Below are 22,381 nucleotides of genomic sequence, written 5' to 3'. Positions count from 1 at the left end.
TTTGAAGGTATCTCTCGTTTTGGATTAATGCATAAACTCTCCCTTTATGTTGATGAATTATTACTCTTTGTCTCTAACCCTTGCTACTTTATTCCTCTAATTCTTGAAGTCTTAGATGATTTTGGTTGTCTGTCAGGCAAATTATTATGAGTTTTATTTAAGCTTTGCTCTGCTCCCCTGATCTTGACTCTGATAATATTTAACACTGAATGTCATTTAGTAGATGATAATCTGGACATCTCTGTGTTATTTTTTTTATTCAAATGTTTCCCCCCTCTTACCTCAGTTGTATGGTGGTGGTAAGGGTTTGGGTTTGCAATCTTTGTCGATTGATCATTTCAGTGTAAGAAATAAGTTATGTTGTCCTGATAAAATGCCAATGAAAATGATTGAATTGAGTGAGAATGTTTGCCTCACACTGTCAGGGTTGCATGTTTGTATGTTCTCCCTGTGCTTCGTCGGGGGTTTCCTTCGGGTACTCTGGTTTCCTCCCCCAGTCCAAAAATACGTGTTGTAGGCTGATTGGCATCTATAAATTGTGTGTGTGTGTGGGTGTGTGTGATTATGCCCTGCAATGGGTTGGCATCCCGTCTAGGCTGTCCCCCTGTCTTGTCCCCTGGGATAGGCTCCAGGCTCCTCGTGACCTGTATTCTGTATTATACATTTTTATTTCCATGAGCTGTAAGCCATAATTAAGATTAAAACAAAAAAAAGTCTTGAAATATTTCACTTTGTGTAATGAATCTAGAATATATGATACATTTACATATGATACATCATGAATACACTTTTTGAATTAAATTACGGAAAAATTTTTACTTTTCCATGGTATTCGAATTTTGAATATGCACCTGTATGTGCATGTATGTAACTTGCATCAACTCTGTGCTGGGAGGAAGATTGTTGATGTAATGTATATATCTATTTATATGATTCAATACTGAGCTTTGGTTACTGTCTGTGCAGTGTTTTGCATGGTTTCCTGTCTGTGTAGGTTTCCTCCCTCCTCCTAAAAACATGTCCATTGTGGTGACTTTAAATTGTCCCTAGGTATGAATAAGTGTGTGAATGTGTGTGCATGGTGCCATGTAATGTAATGGAGATCTATCCAGGGTGTATTTGCACTTCATACCCACATGTTGCGGATCCTCAATGACCCTGACCAGGATAAAGTGCTTGCTGAAGCAATAAAACAGTTTTAAATGATTTCATTAATAATTACTAGATCATTGTGCAAAAGGACTAAAGTTATGGAATATGAAAGCTTTTCTCTCCTGTCTCTCGATCAGATCTGGGTAGGAGGCTACAGTAGCAGTGGGGGAAAAGCTCGTGGAAAGATCTACGTGGTGGACACTGAGCGCCTCCTGGTGGAGAAGGAGCTGCAGGCTCATTCGGATGTTGTTCAGACTCTGTGTTCAGCCGAGGATCGCTACATCCTCAGCGGTGCTGCTGGCCAGGATGGAAAGATCGCTATCTGGAAAGTGGAATAATATAAAAGAGTGAATCATGGGATTCTTTTATGATTCTGGAAGAAGCACTTTGGCTTGACTACATTACTGCAAGAGCAGGCACAAGGTAAATGGTAAAATGGCGCACTTTTATAGCACTTTTATCCAAAGCGCTTTACACTGGTTCTCATTCACCCATTCACTCACACACCAGTGGTAGCAGAGCTGCCATGCTAGGCGCTAACTTGCCTTCAGGAGCAACTTGGGGTTCAGTGTCTTGCCCAAGGACACTTCAGCATGTGGAGTCACGTGGACCAGGAATCGAACCACCAACCCTACGATTAGTGGACAACCTGCTCTACCACCTGATCCATAGCTGCCCCACAAGGTCACAGAGTGCTTTTATATACCAAGTGACTTTGAATATTAGTGAATATTTTCTATAATTTTCTATTTATTTTACACCTCGGGTTCATAGTGAACCAAAAAGTGAAGAAATGACTGAAAAATAATCTTTCTCATAATAGAAGATTCATCTAATGATATCACAAATGGCCAATTAAAATGTTTATATAAATAGTTTTTGTTTTTTCTCCTCTCACTGCCTACTGTGCTGAAGTAATGTTATCAGTATTTGGTTATCCAAGTGGTCTCCAAACTCCTCCACAAAGGGCCGGTGTGTCTAGAGGATTTTATTCCAGCTAAATTGGAGCTACAGCTAATTATTGTTTAAAAACCAGGATCAATTTATCAAAAAGTGTATTCACTTATGATTCTGGACACTTTTCTGGACCCCTCCTGATTAATCCAGTACTTAAAGGACTATTTGTGCCTCTTGCTTTATATGTCATGAATGGACTTTTAATCCAAAGCCATATAGAACTTGTAATTGACTCATGTATACAGTCTCTTGTTTTTAAGCAATTTCATTTATTTTAAATCAGTATCTTTTTAATGAAGGTCACATAAGATGTAGTATTATTTTATTTAAAAAGTACCATTTGCATAGCTTTCTTCTTTCATTTTAAAGCGCTGTGTATTCACTCATATGTTTGCTCATATTGTAAACTATAGTTTCGTCTTGTAAACTGTATTGTATAATTAACTTACATTTTTATCTTTTTCATTCTTTATCATAATAAAATTATACTTGGGTAAAAAAATTGTTTAATATCCACAGGTTAAAAGGGTTATTAATTCAGAATGGATCTGAATTCTTTGGACACCTTGTAAAGAAAACAAAACCAGACAGCTGCGTTTCACCAAGTTTTTTTTTTTTTAAACCTCCAGGGGGCAGTAGTGTGCTTTGTGTACCATTTATAACTGCTAGGTAGCTTTTGTTACAACCTATGCATTTAAAATATTATTTATATGTATATTGAGCTTGTTCTAATTCCACTAAAAGTATGGAATTTAACTAATTATAAGTATACAAGCAAAAGCTTTCAGTAGCAGGACCGCAAAGTCTAGGCTGCAGTCTGGACAGGTTGTGTCTCAGTAGAACTGTTCTATGAAGATTCTTTCCCACTGTTGGGTGTCAGTATCGACCTGGTGTTTATTGATTAATAAAGCCACTATTATAATTAGCAAACATTTTAGCAACCATTATCTATAAATGTATTGATTTTAATTTAAATGCAGTTTACCCGTGATGATATATTTTACTAGAATGTATGCAGGACCTGGGCAGCATGGTGGCACATTGTGGTTGATTGGGTTTCCTTCCACCTCCCAAAACAAACTTGTATGTTGATTGGAAGCTCTAAATTCTCATCCAGGAGCAGTATCCACTACGACCCTGACCAGGACCAGAAGATAAATGTGTAAGGGTGCTTCTTATTTCTTATTTGTGCCACCTCATTTCCTTCCCTTGCTTCCTTTCCTTGCATGTTACCTCCACCCCCTTAGGATGCTAAGGAAGGATTCAAGGATGAGATGCAAGGAGAGAGGAATTGTATCTGATGTGCTGTTATGTTGTTTGAGCTTAGTTAATGTAATTCTTAATAAAGCAAAATGCACTGACAGTATGTGAAATGTCTGCGATATTCAACAATGAATTAATGAACAATACATAAATTATTGCATCTTTTGTGCTGCTTTGCATATTCAAACATGCAAGGATCAATTCATTACTATACTCATTGTAAGTGTATTATTATTTAATTATATTTCACACAAAATTCCATCACATCATCAAATGACTTTTTGTTTGAGATTGTGGTTGATGTAAAGGAGGAGGGGAATTTATACGTGTGTAAGGTTTTTTGACAAGAAACACTTCCACATAGGATACACATGTATCCTTGCTCCTAGCTCCTCTGGAAGCTTCCCCACTCCTTGTTCCTTGCCAGCTCGTGGTGTAAATCGAGAATAGAGATGTCCTTCAAGATGCTGGACGTCGATCAATTTCCGGGTCACAGGCTGGAGGATGGAGGAGCGAGGAATCAAGTATGCTGGTACTGGTACTAAATAAAAGTCTTATTATTTGAAATGGTCTTATTAATAACCATTAAATTGTCTTGTATCTACATGGACTTTTCAAAGTTTACAAATATTCTTTCAGAAATAATTCTGTATGTTATACATATACCCTGTTTTAGAAATAACATGTCCATAGGATTCAAGCTGTGCCACTTGCATTTTAATATAAATTGTATAGCATTTTTCATATTTGCCATTTCTTCCCATTCTCAGACCGGTGCAGATAATTGTGAGATACTCTCAATCATGAACGATACATCATTTGTACCCTTGAAAACTATTGGAATGTGGTCTACATTTCTGAGTCATAGTCAAAGAATCCTTTAAAAGGGAACCACCTTCAGTGACTTTAGACATCAGGCTGTGTGTACTCTGAGACAGGTATAAACAGAGGGCGGAGCCAGCTCCAAATGGGTGGGACTTTAGCGCCAAGCGGGCTGTACAAACCTCCAGAGGACTTTGATTGGTTACTGTAGTGTCTGTCATGTAAACTAAGCTGTCGGGTTTTTTTCCAGAGGTGAAAAAAAGCGAGGGCAGACCGAGCCTTCGTGGAACACTGAAGCAATTGAAGCAAATGTGCTGTATTGTGTCGAGGCTTTGAACAATCCGACAACCGACAACGTCTCCACGGTGACACCTAGTGGTCACTTGCAGGTATTGATCTGAAACAACCTTGAAACAATGATTCAGACAAGCCTTGACGAATTATAACCTGCATGTTGTTTATGTCCAAGAACGTGTGTGGGGGAGCAGATAGAGTTCTTGTTGTCTTGAGTTCGAATGCTGGGTGAAATGTGCCTGTCCACATCGTTGTAAGACCCAGTAAAAATTGAGGGTTTTTTTAATTGTGTGTTTTCATTATTTATTTATTTATTTGTTTATTTATTTTATTTTATTTTACGAGTGCTGACTTTTTAACATCTGTCTGACAACTACATGAACTTGGTTTTATAACCTAAGGCTCTTAGTAAATAACTATAGTTATTCATTGTGAATAACTATATGTTATTTTGGTCATGAAAAATGAAGATTAATAAATGCAAAACTGTCCAAAATTCTCTCTCACTTACATAATAACTCAACATCTGGCCATGTCTTTTGTTTTTATTTTTATCAGGAAATCTGGTGGGATTTCCAGTCAGATGATTAATAAGGTATCCTCAGGCGAACACTGACCATGGATCAGTACAAACACTATTGAATCATTTCAGTTTTATAAACCTACATAATAAAACTGACCGGAGAACAATTCAAATTATGTATTAAACACTGGTTCATTGGTTCACCTTGAGATCAACACCCCCTCGCGGCGAACCATGGAAATGTCAAAACAGTAATGACGTTCGTTTCCTGAAATCACGTGACTTGTCACATTTGATCCACGAGCCGAACCACTGATTCGAAACAAAAGGTTCGTAAAGGTTTCGAATGCTTCATGAAGCTGTGTTTTGAAAGCGGTCATCACTTACAGTCTTTGTGTAGTAGATTTTGTTGTGAAGGAATAGTTCACCTAAAAGCAATAAAGAAATTGTTGGTTATAATGTTGTTACACATTCACCTCAGTAAGTGCAGTTATATCTCGTTTTAAGTTTGTTTCCATCTTGATATTGCTGAATTTTAAAATTAATATTTAATATTAGATAATTATTATATGGCAAGCAGTTTTTGTTCTCGTTATAAACTAAGACAATAAACGTAACAAATGAACAGTGAGAAAATGAACTATACTGTTTTACGATACAATAACAATAATATCCGCGACAAAGTCCACTCTTACTCCTTATGCTTCACTTCTTCCCCATATAGTGGACTCAAATGTCATTTGCTATATAGGTAATAGTGAACGAGTGAGCCGTTTCAGACACAGCAGGTGTTTTTCACTAGTTGTCGCTACTTCCTGGATGTTCGCGAAGTCCCGCCCACTTGCCGCGTAAGCACCTCCCACTCGGAGGTCTCCGGGCTGCAACGGTACATACTTAGCTCCTAGTGCTTTTCATCACGGACAGATGGATTTCTAGAACTGGGAGAACAAATTAAAAGTCAAAAACACCTCTTTTATTTGTGAAGTGTAGCCGCATATAACTTGCGAGCTTTAAAAACTATAATTTATTACTAAATGTTTGATTATGAAATTAATAACGTAATTAAAGTCATCATTGATTATATCCTTCACAAAACGACCGTATGACTTTCTCGCAGTTGTTGCTGATTTAAACACTATCGGTTTCGCTTATCATGTGATATGATAGCCCATGGTCTTCAGACGAAATCTAATTGGTCCACGAAAGTGTCAATTTCAACCTAAACAGGGATGGCGAGATTTGATTGGCTGTCTTTGGAGCGCTGATAAAGCGGAAACGCAAAGACGAGGGGAAGAAAAGCATACTCATTTCTTCAGATTGAGGGCTGGAAGGAGTGGTTTGTCCTGGTAATACGCTTGTTTATACACGCAGTAGTTTAGTCTAATTGATTGTAATTGAATAATTATTTCTCTTTGAGATAGTTTCAATGTAATGTTTCTATTTGGATACAAATGGCACGTGCCGTTGTTTACTGTAGCATTAATTCCTTGTAACATTGTACCAATATACTGTTGGTTACTCTGGTCAAGTTTTGATTGCTGCGACTGGAATAAAGTTGGTTTGATGTTGGACGTTCGATATTCGCAGATATAATCGCAGATTAAGGGACCTACCAACATCCAACGTCGAACCAACTTTATGCCAGTATTGCTGTGTTGTATTTCTAGTGTTAATGATAACTCTTTGGATAATTAATGAGTCGTTCCCGGACTTTGTGCAAAACTTATCTATCTATTTATTTTATTTTATTTATTTATTTTTTTTTTGTGATTTATAAGTTTTATATGAGATAATCTACTACAAAGCTAACAAAAAAGGGGGGGAGGGGAATGCCTAAATACGGTAAATAATACTTTAAGGAAAATTAAATGGAACAGACAAATAAACCATGGCAGCGAATTATCACATAGATTGATAAATCTTCAATTTAAAATAATTCTTGTAAAGAATGGGCTATATTTCTCCAGAAGCTGATACCGTTTCTGTAATATTGGTTTTTTTAATTTTTTTTAAATTAATTTTTTTTTTTTTATCAGCAGTGAAACCAGATATTAACAGCCTTCTGTGAACTAATTTGAACTTATAGTGCAAACTTTTAACCCAGCAGCTTTGATAAGGAGGTGGCGTTGTCAGCAGTTATAAAGTCCGATTCTGTAATACGAAGTCTTCCTGCATCAATACTGCATTACAGCACAATGTCTTACCTTCCAACCCTCTTCAAATATGTGGACGAACACCAGGATGAATACGTTCAGGTAAACATTACAGTCGATTCTCTCTTTAAAAGTTCCCACGAAGTCTACTGATTACTGAATATAAGTGATGCATGGAGATTAACGTGTGCATCAAATCCGTCTGCTTTAGGGACTGAATCTAGTTTAATTGAGCTAGTGCTCTTCTTTAATTTGTGTTTATTAAAGAAACAAAATGAAGAATAGTACTTGTTTAATTGTTCCATTTTTATCAGGTTTTTTGTGTTTCTTGTATCTTTTTATTTGAATTTTCATTTTAGTCCCTTTATAGTACTTGTATCCATTTTATAGGGATAAGTGACATTACAATATAATGTTTTAGATAAGATATACTGCATGTTTACATTTTCCACTATCCAAAGTGACTTACAGATGAGGAAATTGGGTTTGCTGCAATAGACGGTGTTGCCGGTTTTGCACGGCGTTTGGACGCACACAGATTGCATCACTTTCCCACTGCAGCACCGCCACCAACGTCTCTTAGCCTTTTTATAGTAATAAAAATCATTAGCAGTTAGGGAACGGACGCTACGATTAAAAACTGAACGCGTCTGCTCGATTCGGCATGAGCCGAATGAGTCTGAGTCTCAGCACAGATCAGCAGGAGTCAGATTTTATTGAGCATGAGTGAGAGTGAGGCGAGCTGACTGACAAGACGAAGATTTGGTTTCAAAAGTTCTAGGTTTAATATAAGTGAGCATTGTCATTTTACTGTCCTGTAGTTGTTGTTTTTCATTAAGAATAATAATGACTCCACCAATCAAGCAACTGCCGCCCCAGAATTGATACTAATTTCGAAAGTGAATGTGGAAAGGCAAGGTTCCAAAAGCCTGCCCCACCCTGCCGTGCCCCGCTCCCCACTGATACCTGTCTTACCGGTGTTGTTGCATCTCGATTTACCGGTGGGAAAATTTCCTCACAGCCACATCCCTAGAGGACATACAAGCAAAGCTATATATAAAGCGGAGAACAATACAAGTAGTGCTACTATACAAGATTTTATTTGCGTTCTAGAGAAGCATAGTGTGCAGAGTAGAGGTGTAAAAGCCAGTGTAAGTGCAGAAAGTTTTTATTTAAAATTTTATTTATTTAGTTTAAATATATAAGAGGGGAGGGGCAAATTAGGTGTTAGTTAAGTATTCACGGAAGAGGTGGGTCTTTAGCCGTTTTTTGAAGATAGTGACCGATTCTGATCACAGGTTGTTTGAGGGAACGCAAATCTCAAGGAGTTTGTTGAGGTAGGGGGGTGCTAACATATTGTAGCTGATAGAAAGATTTCATAAGTGCACTGGTTATACAGGTTATGCATTCGGACCTGAATACAAACTGGCAAACTCCCAAAATAGTTAATCATATTTGTTAAATCTCTGCATACTATTTTACATATGTGCAAACTCGTATTTATACCCAGGGGGCATGGATAATGGTCCAAGGCAAAATGGGCGCCTTGAAGGCTGAGTGCAGTTTTCATGCAAATATTATTTGTTTCCATTTACTGAACCTGTCTCTTTTAACTACAAGTGGTTTTGTGTAATGCAGCGCCTGGCTGAGTGGGTGGCCGTGCAGAGTGTCTCAGCCTGGCCTGAGAAACGTGGAGAGATCAAAAAAATGATGGAGATGGCAGTGAAAGACATAGAGAGGCTGGGAGGCACGGCAGAGTTGGTAGACCTCGGAAAACAGAAGGTGGGGTTTCTGTTCCTGCTTGAGGGAACTTGTTGTGCATGTTCAAACTTGGAGAGATCTGTAGATTTGGTGTACTGTGGATGAATGACTCCCTACTTTTATTATCTGTGATCAAAACAGTATAGATTTTTTATTTTATTTTTTTTATTTTTATTTTTTTTAAAAAAGGAAACTAAAAATGCTTTTAAGTTTCTGGTGGGTTTTGACACACTCATGGTCCTCCTGTTTGTGGTTGTCTTAGCTGCCAGGTGGTGAAGAGATTCCTCTTCCTCCTATAATCCTGGGCAGTCTAGGCTCAGACCCAGGCAAGAAGACCGTGTGTATCTATGGACACCTGGATGTCCAGCCTGCGCATATTGAGGATGGTTGGGACTCTGAGCCTTTCACTCTGGTGGAGCGAGACGGTATACAGAACTGAATTTTCACTCAAGACTTGAACTTGTGGCCTTCTGATCAGTAGTCCAACAGCTTAACCACAGCACTACCACTGCCCCAAATGTTTACGTTGACGAACATATTTCATACCTGAGGCTAAAAGTGAGTCTCTTAAAATTTAGTTCAGAAAGTTATGTAGGAACCTGCTGTGACTTTATTTATTTATTGCTAATTTATCTAAACTTATTTTAGTCAAATATTCAATAAATTAGTAATTGCAGGTCCATTTCTTCAACATTTAAACAATTGTCAATTCATACATGTGTTAACATTACAAAGCTGAAGTTTATGGTTGTTACTGTTAACTAATTCAGTAAATAACTTTAGAACCTTGATGTAAAGCACATACACAGGTGCATCTCAAAAAAGTAGAACGTCGTGGAAAAGTAGAAATTTTTCCCCATAATTTAATTAAAAAAAAAGTGGAACTTTCATGCTGTAAGCCATAATGACCAAAATTAAAACAAACAAAAAAAAAGGTTTGAAGTATTTCACTTTATGTGTAATGAATCTAGATTATATGAAAGTTCCACTTTTTGAATTAAATTATGGAAGAAAATGAACTTTTCCACGATATTCAATTTCTTTTAGGTGTGTGTTTTAATGTGGACAATAGCCATACTTTTATATTTGAAAGAATCCAGGATTTTAAAGCTTTGAAAAAACGGAAAATCCAAGTAAGTTTTTGAGACATATTAAGGTCACTAAAATGTTAGGTCGGGACTTTGCATTAACAGTAATAAGTGGCTGTGGAGCTGGAAATTTCTGCTGACGATCTAATGTAAAGCTGATGATCCAAAAATCCAAAAGTGACCCTGACTAGACATTTTATTTTTCTTTCTGTTGGGAGTCAGTTGTCTTGTGACGGGTCTGTCTTCTGCTGACTGCGGACTAATAAACCCATCGCAGTCATTTCCCCTTTACTCTTGTGATTATAGTGAGAAAACGTATCTCGTGACTGCTCTAAAATTGCACAATAGGCTTATTGTTTTTTTCAGTTATTAGATTTGCTGTTTGTTTACACAGTTACTGTTACTACACTGAAGTTGAATGTTTTTATATAACAGTGCAGCCCAATGTGTTTATTCTTCTTGTACTACAGTGATTTGTCAATGGTTACATTGTTTATTTAGTAAAGGACACATGGTACACTTTATCCATTTATTGCTACATCTAATGTTGTGGAACGTCCTGAAGCCTTTTCTGTCTTTTCACAGAAAACTTCACCACATCAGCAATTTCACATGCCTTTTAAAAAAAATCTGTTTATGTGGAGCATTTGCCATACAATTCTTAGTGAATGAATTGTTACTATAGAAACAAATGTATTAGATCGAGCTCATTTATTCAAACCTGTCGTGATGTTTTGCAGCCAGAACTAGCCATAGTTTTTTTTATACAATATTAAGCAACACCTTCTGACCAATCAGAATAGAGCATTTAACAGTGCTGTAGAATAAAACTTTGTACGTGGGGTGGGTTTTTATTTATTTATTTATTTATTTATTTATTTATTTATTTATTTTTTAAAAGCGAGAATTTCTTTGATTGGGCAAGGCATTAAAAAAACATGCTGCAAATATTTAAGTGGTTTTACATTCTTTGTTGCTTTAAATATGCTGTGGCATTAAATACTTCCTCCCATGCAGGAAAACTTTATGGGCGTGGATCTACAGATGACAAAGGCCCTGTGCTCGCCTGGTTTAACGTCATCGAGGCGTTTCAGAAGATAGGACAGGTACACACATTTATCACCTTTTTATTGAATTGCTTTCTAACCACATTAGCGTAAAATGTAATTTTGTGCCTTTCTCAAAATTACAGTGACATTTTTTCCCCTAGATTAAAAACCTCTCTTTTTGTTCTAGATTAAATAATTGCATTAAAAATCAACAGACTGGTTTTCCTTGTTAATAAAAGTAAACCAAGTTCATTTATGTTGCCGCTTATTGGCACTGCATTTTATTTGATGGTCTAGGCAAGCCTTTAGCACTTTATTAGATACCAAAGACCATAAAACAAGTCTTTCAAAATCATCCAACCTGTAATAAACCTGTTACCCTTGACTGAGGTTCACTGTATCACTGGGTATTCAGTTCAAATGTTAAAGATCACTAATGTAACTGACTCCAAAGTTTGTAGTGGGAACTTTGTTCAAAGTAGTTGGCGTTAAAGTAAAAGTACAAGCTTTGCATGCTCACCGTAAGCTCTGAACTAGAAACAAATCATTCTCACACACAGTCTTTATGAACTTCAATGCCAGTCAGATGTGTGTACCTGATAAATAAAATCTACATGTTGATAGTTTTTCCCCCATAAATCATATTCAATCTGAGGGTCAATGTTTGACATATTTTCCAATTCTTATACATCCAGTGATGTATGCTGTGAATGTGTGGTATGTTTACTGACAATATATCTATTGCACATGTCGCCATCATGCTTCTGATATTTTGTGTAAGGTAACTGTGTGAAATTTGACCTAGAATTCAGAATTCTGCCACAGCGACATGATTGGTTTTCCCAGACCACCTGACACTTTGGGTTACTGTGTGGATGTCATTATCAAGTATTGGAAGATGCACACGCATTGGCAGATATGAATCTTTCAGTGTAATTATGAAATGGGCCCAATTATATTACCTCACACACACTTCACTGACCACTTTATAATGGTCAGGGACATGGTGGATGTGTACGTTATCTCGAGAACAATAGGCAGGAGTCAGGAATACACCATGGATGGGATGATAGTCCATCGTAGAGCCCCAAGCACACACACACATTCACACCTAGAGGTAACTGATCTTGGCCAGTTTACCTACTGACTTGTTTTTGTGGGAGGAACTCAAGAACCCTGAGGAAACCCACTGGGAGGGGAAGGAAATGCTGCAGAGACAATAACCAGAGCTCAGGCACGAACAGGGCTGTGAGGTGCTAAAACGCCTCCACGATACTGCCTTATGTGGTCAAAAATCCATAACAGCAATACCAAACTTTTGAAAAATAATAAACTGCTGTCCTGAATTTTGCTACTGCTAATATATTTATTTATGTAGCATCTCTCATTTAAGATGCAATAAAAACAGAAAAATAAAGGAACAAATGGTAGTCAAAATAAAATATAATATGCTTATTTATTTCAAGTAAGTACAGAAAGAAGAAAATAATCTAAAATAAAGTATAATAAAAGTGTGTAACATAAACTATAAGAATTAAAATAATATAAAAATAAGTAAAAGTAAATTAATACAAAATCAACATGGCAATATAGGAAAAAATTAATAACAATGAAATAAATCGGTTACCGAAAGATTAAAATGATACAATGCGTAAAAAATCCAATTAGAATAATTAAAATAAGTTAAAAGTAATGTCGGAGTACTACAATAAAAATAAGATGAATATTAAACACTAGCTACTGGGGTGTTTGTTATTTATTTTTTTATTTTTTTTATTATTTATTTCTTATTTTTTGTGCTGTAGGAGCTGCCCATCAACATCAAGTTCTGCTTCGAGGGAATGGAAGAGTCCGGCTCTGAAGGTTTGGATGATTTGGTGTTCTCTCGCAAAGACACATTCTTTAAGGATGTAGACTATGTTTGCATCTCGGACAACTACTGGCTGGGCAAGACCAAGCCCTGCATTACCTATGGCCTGAGAGGAATCTGCTACTTCTTTTTAGAGGTAAGGAAGAGATTCCTTCTGTCAGTGTACTTTGTGGTTTATTTGACAATTCACTTTTTTTTTTTTCTTCAGATTTCCACGTGAGTAAAAAAAAAAAAAAATTTTTTTTTTGGTCTGGAAGTTACTTCAGGGATTTATTCCTCATTGCAGTGCATTTGTTCAATAGGTGGAATGCTCTGATAAGGATCTGCATTCTGGAGTGTTCGGAGGCTCCGTCCATGAAGCCATGACGGACCTGATCACTCTCATGGGTGAGTTAGAGCAGCTATGATGTTCAAAGAAATATTTTCCTATAGCAGCACAACACTTTCCCGTAGACTGGACAGAAAATATAATGTCCATGTAATGTCCATTTGGAGTCACTTGGCAAAAAGTTTGGGAGCTTAGTCTGTATCATTAAACTGGGAAAATCCTACATACAAAAAAAATTTAAAAAAAATCAAGCCCCGTCCATGAGATGTAATATGAGGCTATAACACAACTGTTTTGAATTTCATTATTTTATGCAACACTAGTATAGTCTTTGGATTCAGCACAGCCTTCGTGACTGGTATGTAGTTTGTAAGAGTTTTTTGTGTGGCTTTGTTTGGGTTTCAGGCTCGTTGGTGGATCATAAGGGAAAGATCCTGGTGCCAGGGATGTATAAAGATGTTGCTAAGCTCACAGACGAGGAAACAAAGCTTTATGATAAGATCGAGTTTGACCTGGAAGAGTACACCAAAGACACGGGAGCCCAACGTCTACTGCACAACACTAAGGTATGCTTTTCAGTCTCTGTCCTGTATGTGTTGTGAACTAACTATTGTACACTGTTTGCAGGTCTGCTGTTTTCCTGCACAATTGTGAAACAGCTATCCATATGTAGTAACGCAACAAATTTGCATCAAGTTCAACTTTATGCAAATGAGAATTGTATAGTATTTTGAGAGTGGTCTCATTTTCTTTTTCATCCCCATTGTTTTTGGTTCCACATATTCATTCTTACTCAGCTCCTGAAACCATCCGTGATACTAACCCTGATCCTATATGCTATGAGCTTGTCTCCATACTTCATTCTTTTAAAATTGTTGGCAGAAATTGCAAAAAGAAAAATTGTTTCTTTAGAATTATTCTGACTCTAGTAGATAGTGATGCACTGCACTGTTGTATTCTATACACAAGCACTTCCCACCACAATTGTATTTTTTAGTGGAAAAAAACATCCAATTTGTGATCAGATTGTTGGTTTCATAGATGTTTTGTAGGTAGCCTGGCACTATGAATGAAAACATTGCAAGCATCAGTAAACTAAAGATAGGATGGTTCACCAATGAGCACTACAAGGTGAAAAAATTCAAATGTATTAGCATTTTAAAGTAATTTGATCAATTCACTAACGCATGTATTCACACACTAATAGTAACCTACTATTTGTGCTTCTTATGTATTTTCCAGTAGTTACGATATCTTTATTAAGCTTGCATACTTATTCAGTTTAATCATAACCTGACATGCATGCCAGAACTGTTTGTATTTTAAGCTATTCTTTAGTTTTTAATATTAATCTATTCGAGTGACTATACAATTTTTGTGCAGCTTTTAAAAATGTATTGTCTGCTACTTTAAAAAAATATATATATATATATTCTAACACATTTGGCAATGAGTCATGAGATTTTTTTGTCATTTTATAACTGGGACTGTGGCACTATTTTGTGCTTATTTTTTATTTGCAAAATGCAAGGTACAGCGGTTTTATTTATTTTCAGTTTAATAATACAGTTTATCTTTCTTGTGTAGGAGCAAGTGTTGATGCACCGCTGGAGATACCCATCTCTTTCACTGCATGGCATTGAGGGCGCGTTCTCTGCCAGCGGAGCCAAAACGGTCATACCACGCAAAGTCATTGGCAAGTTCTCCATCCGCCTGGTGCCTGACATGGACCCCAAAGTGGTGGAGGAACAGGTGAAGAGACTTTTTGTTCTGATGGTTCACTTTTACAGCTTTGAGAAGTTTTCATTTATAAAATTAAAATTTACATGGACAAGTTTGATTAGTATTGGGCCAGGAAGTATATAGTGCTTAAACCTGTTAAATTTGATGCTGTTATTAAATTTACTGTCAAGTCCATAAGTATTTGGACAGTGACAGTTTTCATAATTTTGCCTCTGTAAACCACCTCAATGGATTTGAAATGAAGCAGTTTCATAGCCAGGTGTGGCCTATTTCCTCATTACTTCATGACAAATTAAGGAGGAAAAAGGTCTGGAGTTTATTCCAAGTGATTGAATTTGCATTTGGTAGCTGTTCATGGGAACTCTCAATATGCAGTCCAAAGAGGTGTTGATGCAAGTGAAGGAGGCCATCATTACACTAAAAACAAATAGTCCTATCGGAGAGATCGCAGAAACTTTACGAGTGGTCAGATCAACAATTTGGAACGTTCTTTAAAATTAGTAATGTACTGATGAGGTCAGCAACACCAAAAGGCCTGGAAGACAACTGAAGTGGATGATCGCAGAATTATTTCCTTGGTGAAGGGAAATGTACATTATATTACATGTAACTATAAACGTATAAAAAGTATGATGTGTCATTCATAAATAAATAAATAAATAAATTGCAATTATTGGCAAATTGCTATTATATGAGAAATAAAACACTTCAGGACATTGTTATTGGAAAATAAGCCGCTTTAGGGAGGGTAGTAACAGTAGTCACACCAACTTGTCGTAGATTGATTTCCTGTGAAAGCACGTCTCGGTGTGTTATTACATGCTCTCAAAAATAACTAGACAGTGGAGAGCATAAATATTAAAACTAAAATGAACTTAATTTAACCAAGCGTGTGTACTAGTAACAGTAACAAGCCAACACACACCGCCACCCAGACTAAATGAAAGCAAATTACTATTTGGCAGTAAAGCAACTACTTATTTGTCTTGCCATTCAGAACCAGTCAAAACTTGCCAATCAAAACCAAAAGTTCCACTTCCAGTCTGAGGTCAAGAAAGACTCCTGTTTTGTACACTGATGATTCTCAAGAGATCTTACTGGAATGACATGATGTGCTTGATTCTTAGGTCGTCTCCCACCTCAATAAGAAGTTTGCCGAGCTGGAGAGCCCCAACAAATTAAATGTGCAACTGGGCCATGGAGCCAAGGCCTGGGTGTCTGATTTTAACCATCCTCACTATATGGCTGGCAGAAAAGCCATGAAGACTGGTAAGGAACCGTAACATCCTTTCAGTGAAGCCATGTGAAGGAAAATGCAATGCTTAAGTGCACCTAATTATCTAGCTAGGTTTTTAGGCAGTGGAAGAAAAGACCATGAAAACACTAGGATGTGGGCAGACTACAGTTCATAGGACACTGAATACTGGTGTCCTTGACATCAGTCAAATGGAAGTTAAGATCAAGCAAAACTGCAGACTATCTGACAACTGACAAGTTTCAGCACTACTCTTTTTCTTCATTTTTATATATATATTAGATAGATAGATACTTCAGTTGTAGGGATCGAGTGCCTTATATACCAGAAAGCAGAGGTTCTAGAAGCATTCTGTGCGATATGATAAAATATCTGATGATGTATCAAGATCACGAATTGTTGGCGTACGCTTTTTTTTTTTTTTTTTTTTTTTTTTTTTTTTTTTTTTTTTTTTTTTTTTTTTTGAGAGAGAGATCATCTGTGTGTGTGTGTGTGTGTGTGTGTGTGTGTGTGTGTGTGTGTGTATTATTTACATATATAAAAAATGTATATGAGAGAGCGAGAGAGAGAGAGATATTAATTAAATAAAAAATAATTTCAATATGATCTTTTTGTCATATCGCATAAGGCTGTGTTTTTGACTCATCCAGGAGGTGTTCACTCTGTCTCTGTTCTGTGTAGTGTTTGGCGTCGAACCTGATCTGACCCGTGAGGGAGGAAGTATCCCCGTGACTCTGACATTCCAGGAGGCTACAGGACGCAACGTCATGCTGCTTCCCCTTGGCTCATCGGACGATGGCGCTCACTCCCAAAACGAGAAACTCAATAGGTATTTTTGACACTCATTCAGTCCCTGCTGGACCAGGGCTGTAATCTGGTAAAATTGCACATTAATGTTTTTCTAGCATCAGTATCTAGAAACATATATATTTTTATCTCTATTTATTCATTTAAAAAATTTTTTTATTTTTTTTTTTTTACAGGACCAACTACATCCAGGGTACTAAAATGTTGGGTGCTTACTTCCATGAAGTATCTCAGCTTAGTTAACAGGATTCATGTGGATCAGTATAACCAAGTTGGCTTGATAAGGGAATAAAAATGGTCTTTCTTATTAAATTACGATATTTTGTTAAATGTAGTCTGTAACGCCATCGTGCCCAGGAAGTGTATCAAAAATGGTGGTAACTGTAACCAGCACTTATTTTCAGTGACTAACACAAGCAGCCATCTACAGCATCAGCTCTGGAGTATTTAATGCATACATAAATCTCCGTATTTGTGAGGAGTCAGCAGTCTGGGTGATCTAATGACTGACCAAGCTAGAGCTATAGTAACACAACACCTGACACAAGATGCATGTTCTCACATGTAGCAAGTAAAGATGGTTCTTATGTTTAATCCATTGTTGTTCAAAGTAAGGCTTAAACCTGGGGCTGTAAAAATGGTTGGTTCTGGCAAAGTCTTATGACCATGCTCTTTGATCAATAACAGGAAGTATGACTGTTAAGGCATTTTTTGTTTAAATCTTTGATTGTAGAATGTCTCTTGCATAAATTCATCAACAATAAATGTCTGCATTGCTTATTTAAAGTCTGGCTGTAATTTCTGGAGCTTATCTCAATATCATGAACAAGGTATATGCTCCGTATCAAAGAGCAATAACTCTCACTCTTTACACTATAGTTTCTTTTAACCTTACTTCTCTGTTCTAATGGTAGAATGTGTTTGGGTTTTTTTTTTCTTTTTTTACATTTTTTTTTTTTTTTGTGGGTGGAGTGTAACTTGTTTAAAAAGACTAGATGGATTGCAACTATTCATTTAGGGTATATTCTAAGATTTTCCAATCGATTAAAAAAAAATAATAAAATAAAAAAATTGTCTTGTTGAAAAACAAAGTGAGGCTGGTGAGGGAATGACTGTTTATAGCTTGTAAAATGGAAGCGATTACAGAATTTTTTTTTTTTTTTTCTTTTTTTCTCCCACTTTCCACAATATTAAGTGTAACTACAAATGGATAAAAGTTTGAATTGCTTTAATTAATAAAGAAGAGGAATAGAACACCTTAGGACATGCTGTTATTTGATAATAATCAACTTCACGGTGGTAATACAGTACATGGTTGCCGTGGATATTCCCTAAAGTCTTAAAACGTCTTAAATTTATTTAAAAAAAAAAAAAAAAAAAAAATTAATGTCTTTAATGTTTTTAAAAAGAAAGTTTCAATTTTTAAAATACATAAACAAATAAATAAAATCGGGCAGTATTACAAGTCTGGCTGCTGAATATCTATCCTTTCATGATGTTCTTTCTTTTTCTCTTTTGAGGAACTTGAAAATGTTAGAATGTTTTCAGAGCTATATGAAGTAGAACATAGGGGTGTTTGCAGGACCACTCACTTTTAAATGTATTTGGTTTTGTGTTGATTTAATATTCATTTACATTTGTCTGGGTCTTTAAAGGGAATTAAAAATGTCCTGAATGAGATTTTTTTAAATTGCCACAGCAACTCCTGTAACAGTAATTATCCTTTGCATTGGGATTACACTGCCCTGTTTTTTTCTAACTTGAATTTATTCTAGTTCAAGTTGTTGTGCTATTAAGTTTGATTGCATCTACAATGACATTTGGTAAGTTTATCATTTGTTTTCTACACTTACTATAGTTCATTTGTTGAAAAATCTTCGATCGGGATTTTTACTCATAAAATAACTTGCTTCAGTTTCAACTCTGAGACAGATGGCCTTGGATTAGACCTTCAAAACAATGGAGTACAGTATGGAAGGCCAGGAATATCTAGAGATTAGCATTAGGATACACTGCAATATTCAAAATCACTCTGATGTCCAATTCTACATGATCTTACATTGTCTATCCCACACTGGCCACTAACATGTGCACTCTATTATAGTGAAAGAAAATGAGATTTTCATTTATTGCACTTTTTTTGACGCTCCCTTGTGGCAAAATCACACTTCAATTCTTTGTGATCATGTTAATCAAATTTGATCATGTGAGTAATTATGTGAAAAATGTGATGTCAATACATTTCACCATGTTGTGGCCTGAAATTGCAGATGAATTCAAACATGAGTGACAGATAACATGATCGAATGTGAAAATTACAGGGTACCAATGAATGTGATGTGCTACGTGTGAAAAAGGAAAATAAACGATTTGTCAAATAATCACAGCTGGAGGAAATAAAACATCAAACGTATGAAAAATGAACACGTGGAATGAATGATTCAAATCGGATGTGGAGAAATAAAAGCACATGCACTACATGGGGGGAAAAATGAACAAAAAGAATTATTTCTAAGAGGAAAATTACATGTGGGAAAGGAAATACGTATATGTGCGCCGCATGCCAAAAATTTACACGAACATTAACTGTATGAGCTGTATGAGTATCAGATGTGGAAAAATAAAACAAGAAATGTTAAATTACCATCTGAAAAGACATGAATTGTAACTTAAAAATAAAATGGGCTGGACTAGAAAAAGTAATGTGAAAACGAATCGTGAAAAAATAAATTCTGTGAGAAAATCAGAAGTTGAAAAATAAAATGTATCGGCTGTGGAAAAGTAACACGTAAGCATAAATGAATTACGTGAGAAAATCACACGTGGAAAAATAAAAACGCATGGACCACACATGACAAGTTGGTACGTGGAAAAATAACCTGAAGTGTCTAAAAACTACTTGTGTAAAATCCACGTGAAGTTCATGTGATGTTCTGTAATGGCTGTGACACAAAAATAAATAAATAAATAAAATCATTTCCTGCCTTGGTAAATCAGTGTGTGCTGGTGAGCTGCATGGTGCCTACAGGTGGACTGACAGCTCACCGGTGGGTCTGTCCTCTCCATGCGGGAGGTCACATCTATCCCACAATCCCTTTCTCATAGCCTGGGGAAGAGCGTGAGCGTGGCCTGGCTAGCTGGACGGATCAGAACGGACAAACTTGTCTGGTGGCGCTAACTTTCAATGATGGCTGCCGTGTAAATAAGAGTAGACAGCCTGTCTCTGCCCTTAAGATTTGTTACGTCTCTCTAGAACAGTAAAGGTTTTTTTTTCCTCCTCCGTTCTCTTCATAAATTTAGCATGATGAAGTGCACATGGGTTTTGTGAGACATCATGGCCTGTGGCAGTGGAGGGCCTGAAAGTGGGCTTGTGTTTACCACGTGTTGCTTTGAGTTTAAACCAGATTAGATTCGACTAGTGAAAGAGACGGAAAAACTTATAGCCTTTGCTGGGTTTCTGTTGTTTTCCAGTTTAAAGACAGGACAGGAGGTGAATTTTATAAAGTAGCCCTTACAAAGAAATCACAGGAATGCACAGGACTTTTTTTCTGTCTTTTTTACACACTTTGCATGTTATGCTTAAAATATATTTTTCACATATAGTGGACTTTTCATGTGATATTCTCACAAATCATTTGTGCTAGGTTTGAATTTCTCATAGGCTGTGCACGTGGTTTTATTTTTCACGTTATTTCTGACAACATTTGTTTATTTTTTTTGTGTTCATTTTTCAAATATAATTTCTCCCACCACGCACGGTGGCTTAGTGGTTAGCACGTTCGCCTCACACCGCCAGGGTTGAAGGCTCGATTCCCACCGTGGCCCTGTGTGTGCGGCGTTTGTATGTTCTCCCCGTGCTGCAGGGTTTCCTCCGGGTACTCCGGTTTCCTCCCCCAGTCCAAACACATGCATGGTAGGCTGATTGGCGTGTCTAAAGTGTCCGTAGTGTATGAATGGGTGTGTGAGTGTGTATGTGATTGTGCCCTTTGATGGACTGTCACCCTGTCCAGGGTGTACCCCGCCTTGTGCCCGATGCTCCCTGGGATAGACTCCAGGTTCCCCGTGACCCTGAAAAGTAGTAAGTGGTTGAAGATGGATGGAATCCCCCCCCCCAAATGTATTTATTTAGTCATTCATTCATGTGAATACGTGTTATTTGTTGTGTTATTTGGATATGTTCTTGTTTTTTTTTTTTTTTTTTACATTTTCTTTTCTTTATCATTTTCTGTTAATTTTCCACGTGATTGCTCACAAAATTATCACCACTCACTTTCTTTTTTCACATGTAGACAATGTGATTTTATGTTCATGTGATTTCTCACTTTTTTCACGTGATTTTCACACGTATAATACTTTTTTCAACACGTTTACTTAAATCTAAAGTTAAATGTGCAATTTTATGACATAAGATGGTGAAATGTTCTCTTCCCTTATTACTCACATAATCACATGTGAAATGTATGTGATTTTCCCTAAGTTTGTGTAATATGTGTAATATCCCTTATATGACGTTCAAATGCCTTGATAAATGTTCTTTCTCTTTAATTTTTTGCTATTAATATATTGTAACTCCTTCTAGAAAGCAAGATATCACTAAATTGTAACATTTTTTGCCATTCAGTAGATGCCATCAGTGGATGATCTTTTGGATCGTTTGTGCCGGATTGCACATGCCAAGTAGGTCAAGATTTGAAACATAATATTTTTTTCGTGAGGTTGAATTATTATTCAATTAGCAGGCTTGCATTCCTTTTCATATCCCCAAGATGAACGCACATTTATAACCGACAGATTGCCACATATGATTGAAAGTACACCAAAACCCACAAACTGGTTCATTGTGAAGTTTTGGGATGTTTATGACTTTAGCCAATAGATGGAGACAAATACTTGCTCATTGTAGTCACAGCTTTTCTTTCAATTATTGTGCTCTGCAGAGGGAGATGTAAAGAATTCTTCAGACAGAGAAGAAAGCTTGTGTTACTGTTTAATCTTCAGACTTACAAAGCACGACTATTCTTCTCTAGGTTCAAAACCTTGTTCCTATCATGTGAAGAAAAAACAAACAAACACAAAACAGAAAAATCATATCATATACGTTACCTTTTGTAAGACTTTTTAAATTCCCATATTTAATGAAAGTATTATTAGATATAGGCTGTAAAATGGAAATAAATCTAATAATGATAATAAATTGTCCTATTACGTATTGCCTTATTTTGTGGGATTTCACGCCTTATTTTTCTTTCTTTCTTTCGCATGTTTTTTTTCTTTGACTCAGAACAGAGGAGGTTGAAGGGATGTGACCTTGTTCTT

General features: G+C 36.5%; 2 protein-coding genes and 1 long non-coding RNA gene across 7 annotated transcripts in view; 2 read left to right on the top strand and 1 right to left on the bottom strand.

Moving 5' to 3' along the window:
• The window catches only part of dennd3a (DENN/MADD domain containing 3a), a 33,672-nt gene extending 30,200 nt beyond the window's left edge, over positions 1 to 3,472 (top strand). For 3 of the 4 annotated variants that reach the window (XM_047150762.2, XM_047150761.2, XM_017454609.3), the window contains one exon: positions 1,290 to 3,472. In XM_047150762.2, coding sequence (XP_047006718.1) covers positions 1,290 to 1,490 — 201 coding nt within the window. In that variant the 3' untranslated portion in view covers positions 1,491 to 3,472. The remainder of the gene's footprint in view (positions 1 to 1,289) is intronic. The other variant, XR_008393407.1, reaches the window with a different exon arrangement.
• A 1,546-nt stretch (positions 3,473 to 5,018) lies between these two features.
• On the bottom strand, positions 5,019 to 6,094 carry LOC108257137 (uncharacterized). Its single transcript, XR_001810416.3, has 2 exons — positions 5,707 to 6,094; positions 5,019 to 5,439 (listed from the first exon to the last, which is right to left on the bottom strand). It is a non-coding gene; the product is annotated as an uncharacterized LOC108257137 (long non-coding RNA).
• A 222-nt stretch (positions 6,095 to 6,316) lies between these two features.
• cndp2 (carnosine dipeptidase 2) lies at positions 6,317 to 17,845 on the top strand. 2 transcript variants are annotated; one of them, XM_017454612.3, is made up of 12 exons: positions 6,317 to 6,357; positions 7,119 to 7,266; positions 8,803 to 8,946; positions 9,188 to 9,350; positions 11,031 to 11,119; positions 12,868 to 13,068; positions 13,235 to 13,319; positions 13,666 to 13,826; positions 14,848 to 15,012; positions 16,131 to 16,272; positions 16,940 to 17,087; positions 17,242 to 17,845. In XM_017454612.3, exons 2-12 carry the CDS (start codon positions 7,207 to 7,209, stop codon positions 17,306 to 17,308), a joined length of 1,425 nt encoding a protein of 474 aa, XP_017310101.1. In that variant the 5' UTR covers positions 6,317 to 6,357; positions 7,119 to 7,206; the 3' UTR covers positions 17,309 to 17,845. The 2 variants fall into 2 exon arrangements, with proteins under 2 accessions (XP_017310101.1, XP_017310100.1); XM_017454611.3 differs by having other exon boundaries at positions 6,319 to 6,357; positions 7,116 to 7,266.
• The last annotated feature ends 4,536 nt before the right edge of the window (positions 17,846 to 22,381 follow it).

Source organism: Ictalurus punctatus, chromosome 24 (genome assembly GCF_001660625.3).
Source record: "Ictalurus punctatus breed USDA103 chromosome 24, Coco_2.0, whole genome shotgun sequence".
NCBI classification, from domain to species: domain Eukaryota; kingdom Metazoa; phylum Chordata; class Actinopteri; order Siluriformes; family Ictaluridae; genus Ictalurus; species Ictalurus punctatus.
This window is presented reverse-complemented; position numbering and strand designations above follow the sequence as displayed.

Excerpts from the sequence above, each read along its gene's own strand:
- cndp2 (XM_017454612.3), top strand. The coding sequence starts at position 7,207 with ATGTCTTACCTTCCAACCCTCTTCAAATATGTGGACGAACACCAGGAT. Across the intron at positions 7,267-8,802 it reads ACCAGGATGAATACGTTCAG|CGCCTGGCTGAGTGGGTGGC; the intron begins GTAAACATTACA and ends TGTGTAATGCAG. Across the intron at positions 8,947-9,187 it reads TAGACCTCGGAAAACAGAAG|CTGCCAGGTGGTGAAGAGAT; the intron begins GTGGGGTTTCTG and ends TGGTTGTCTTAG.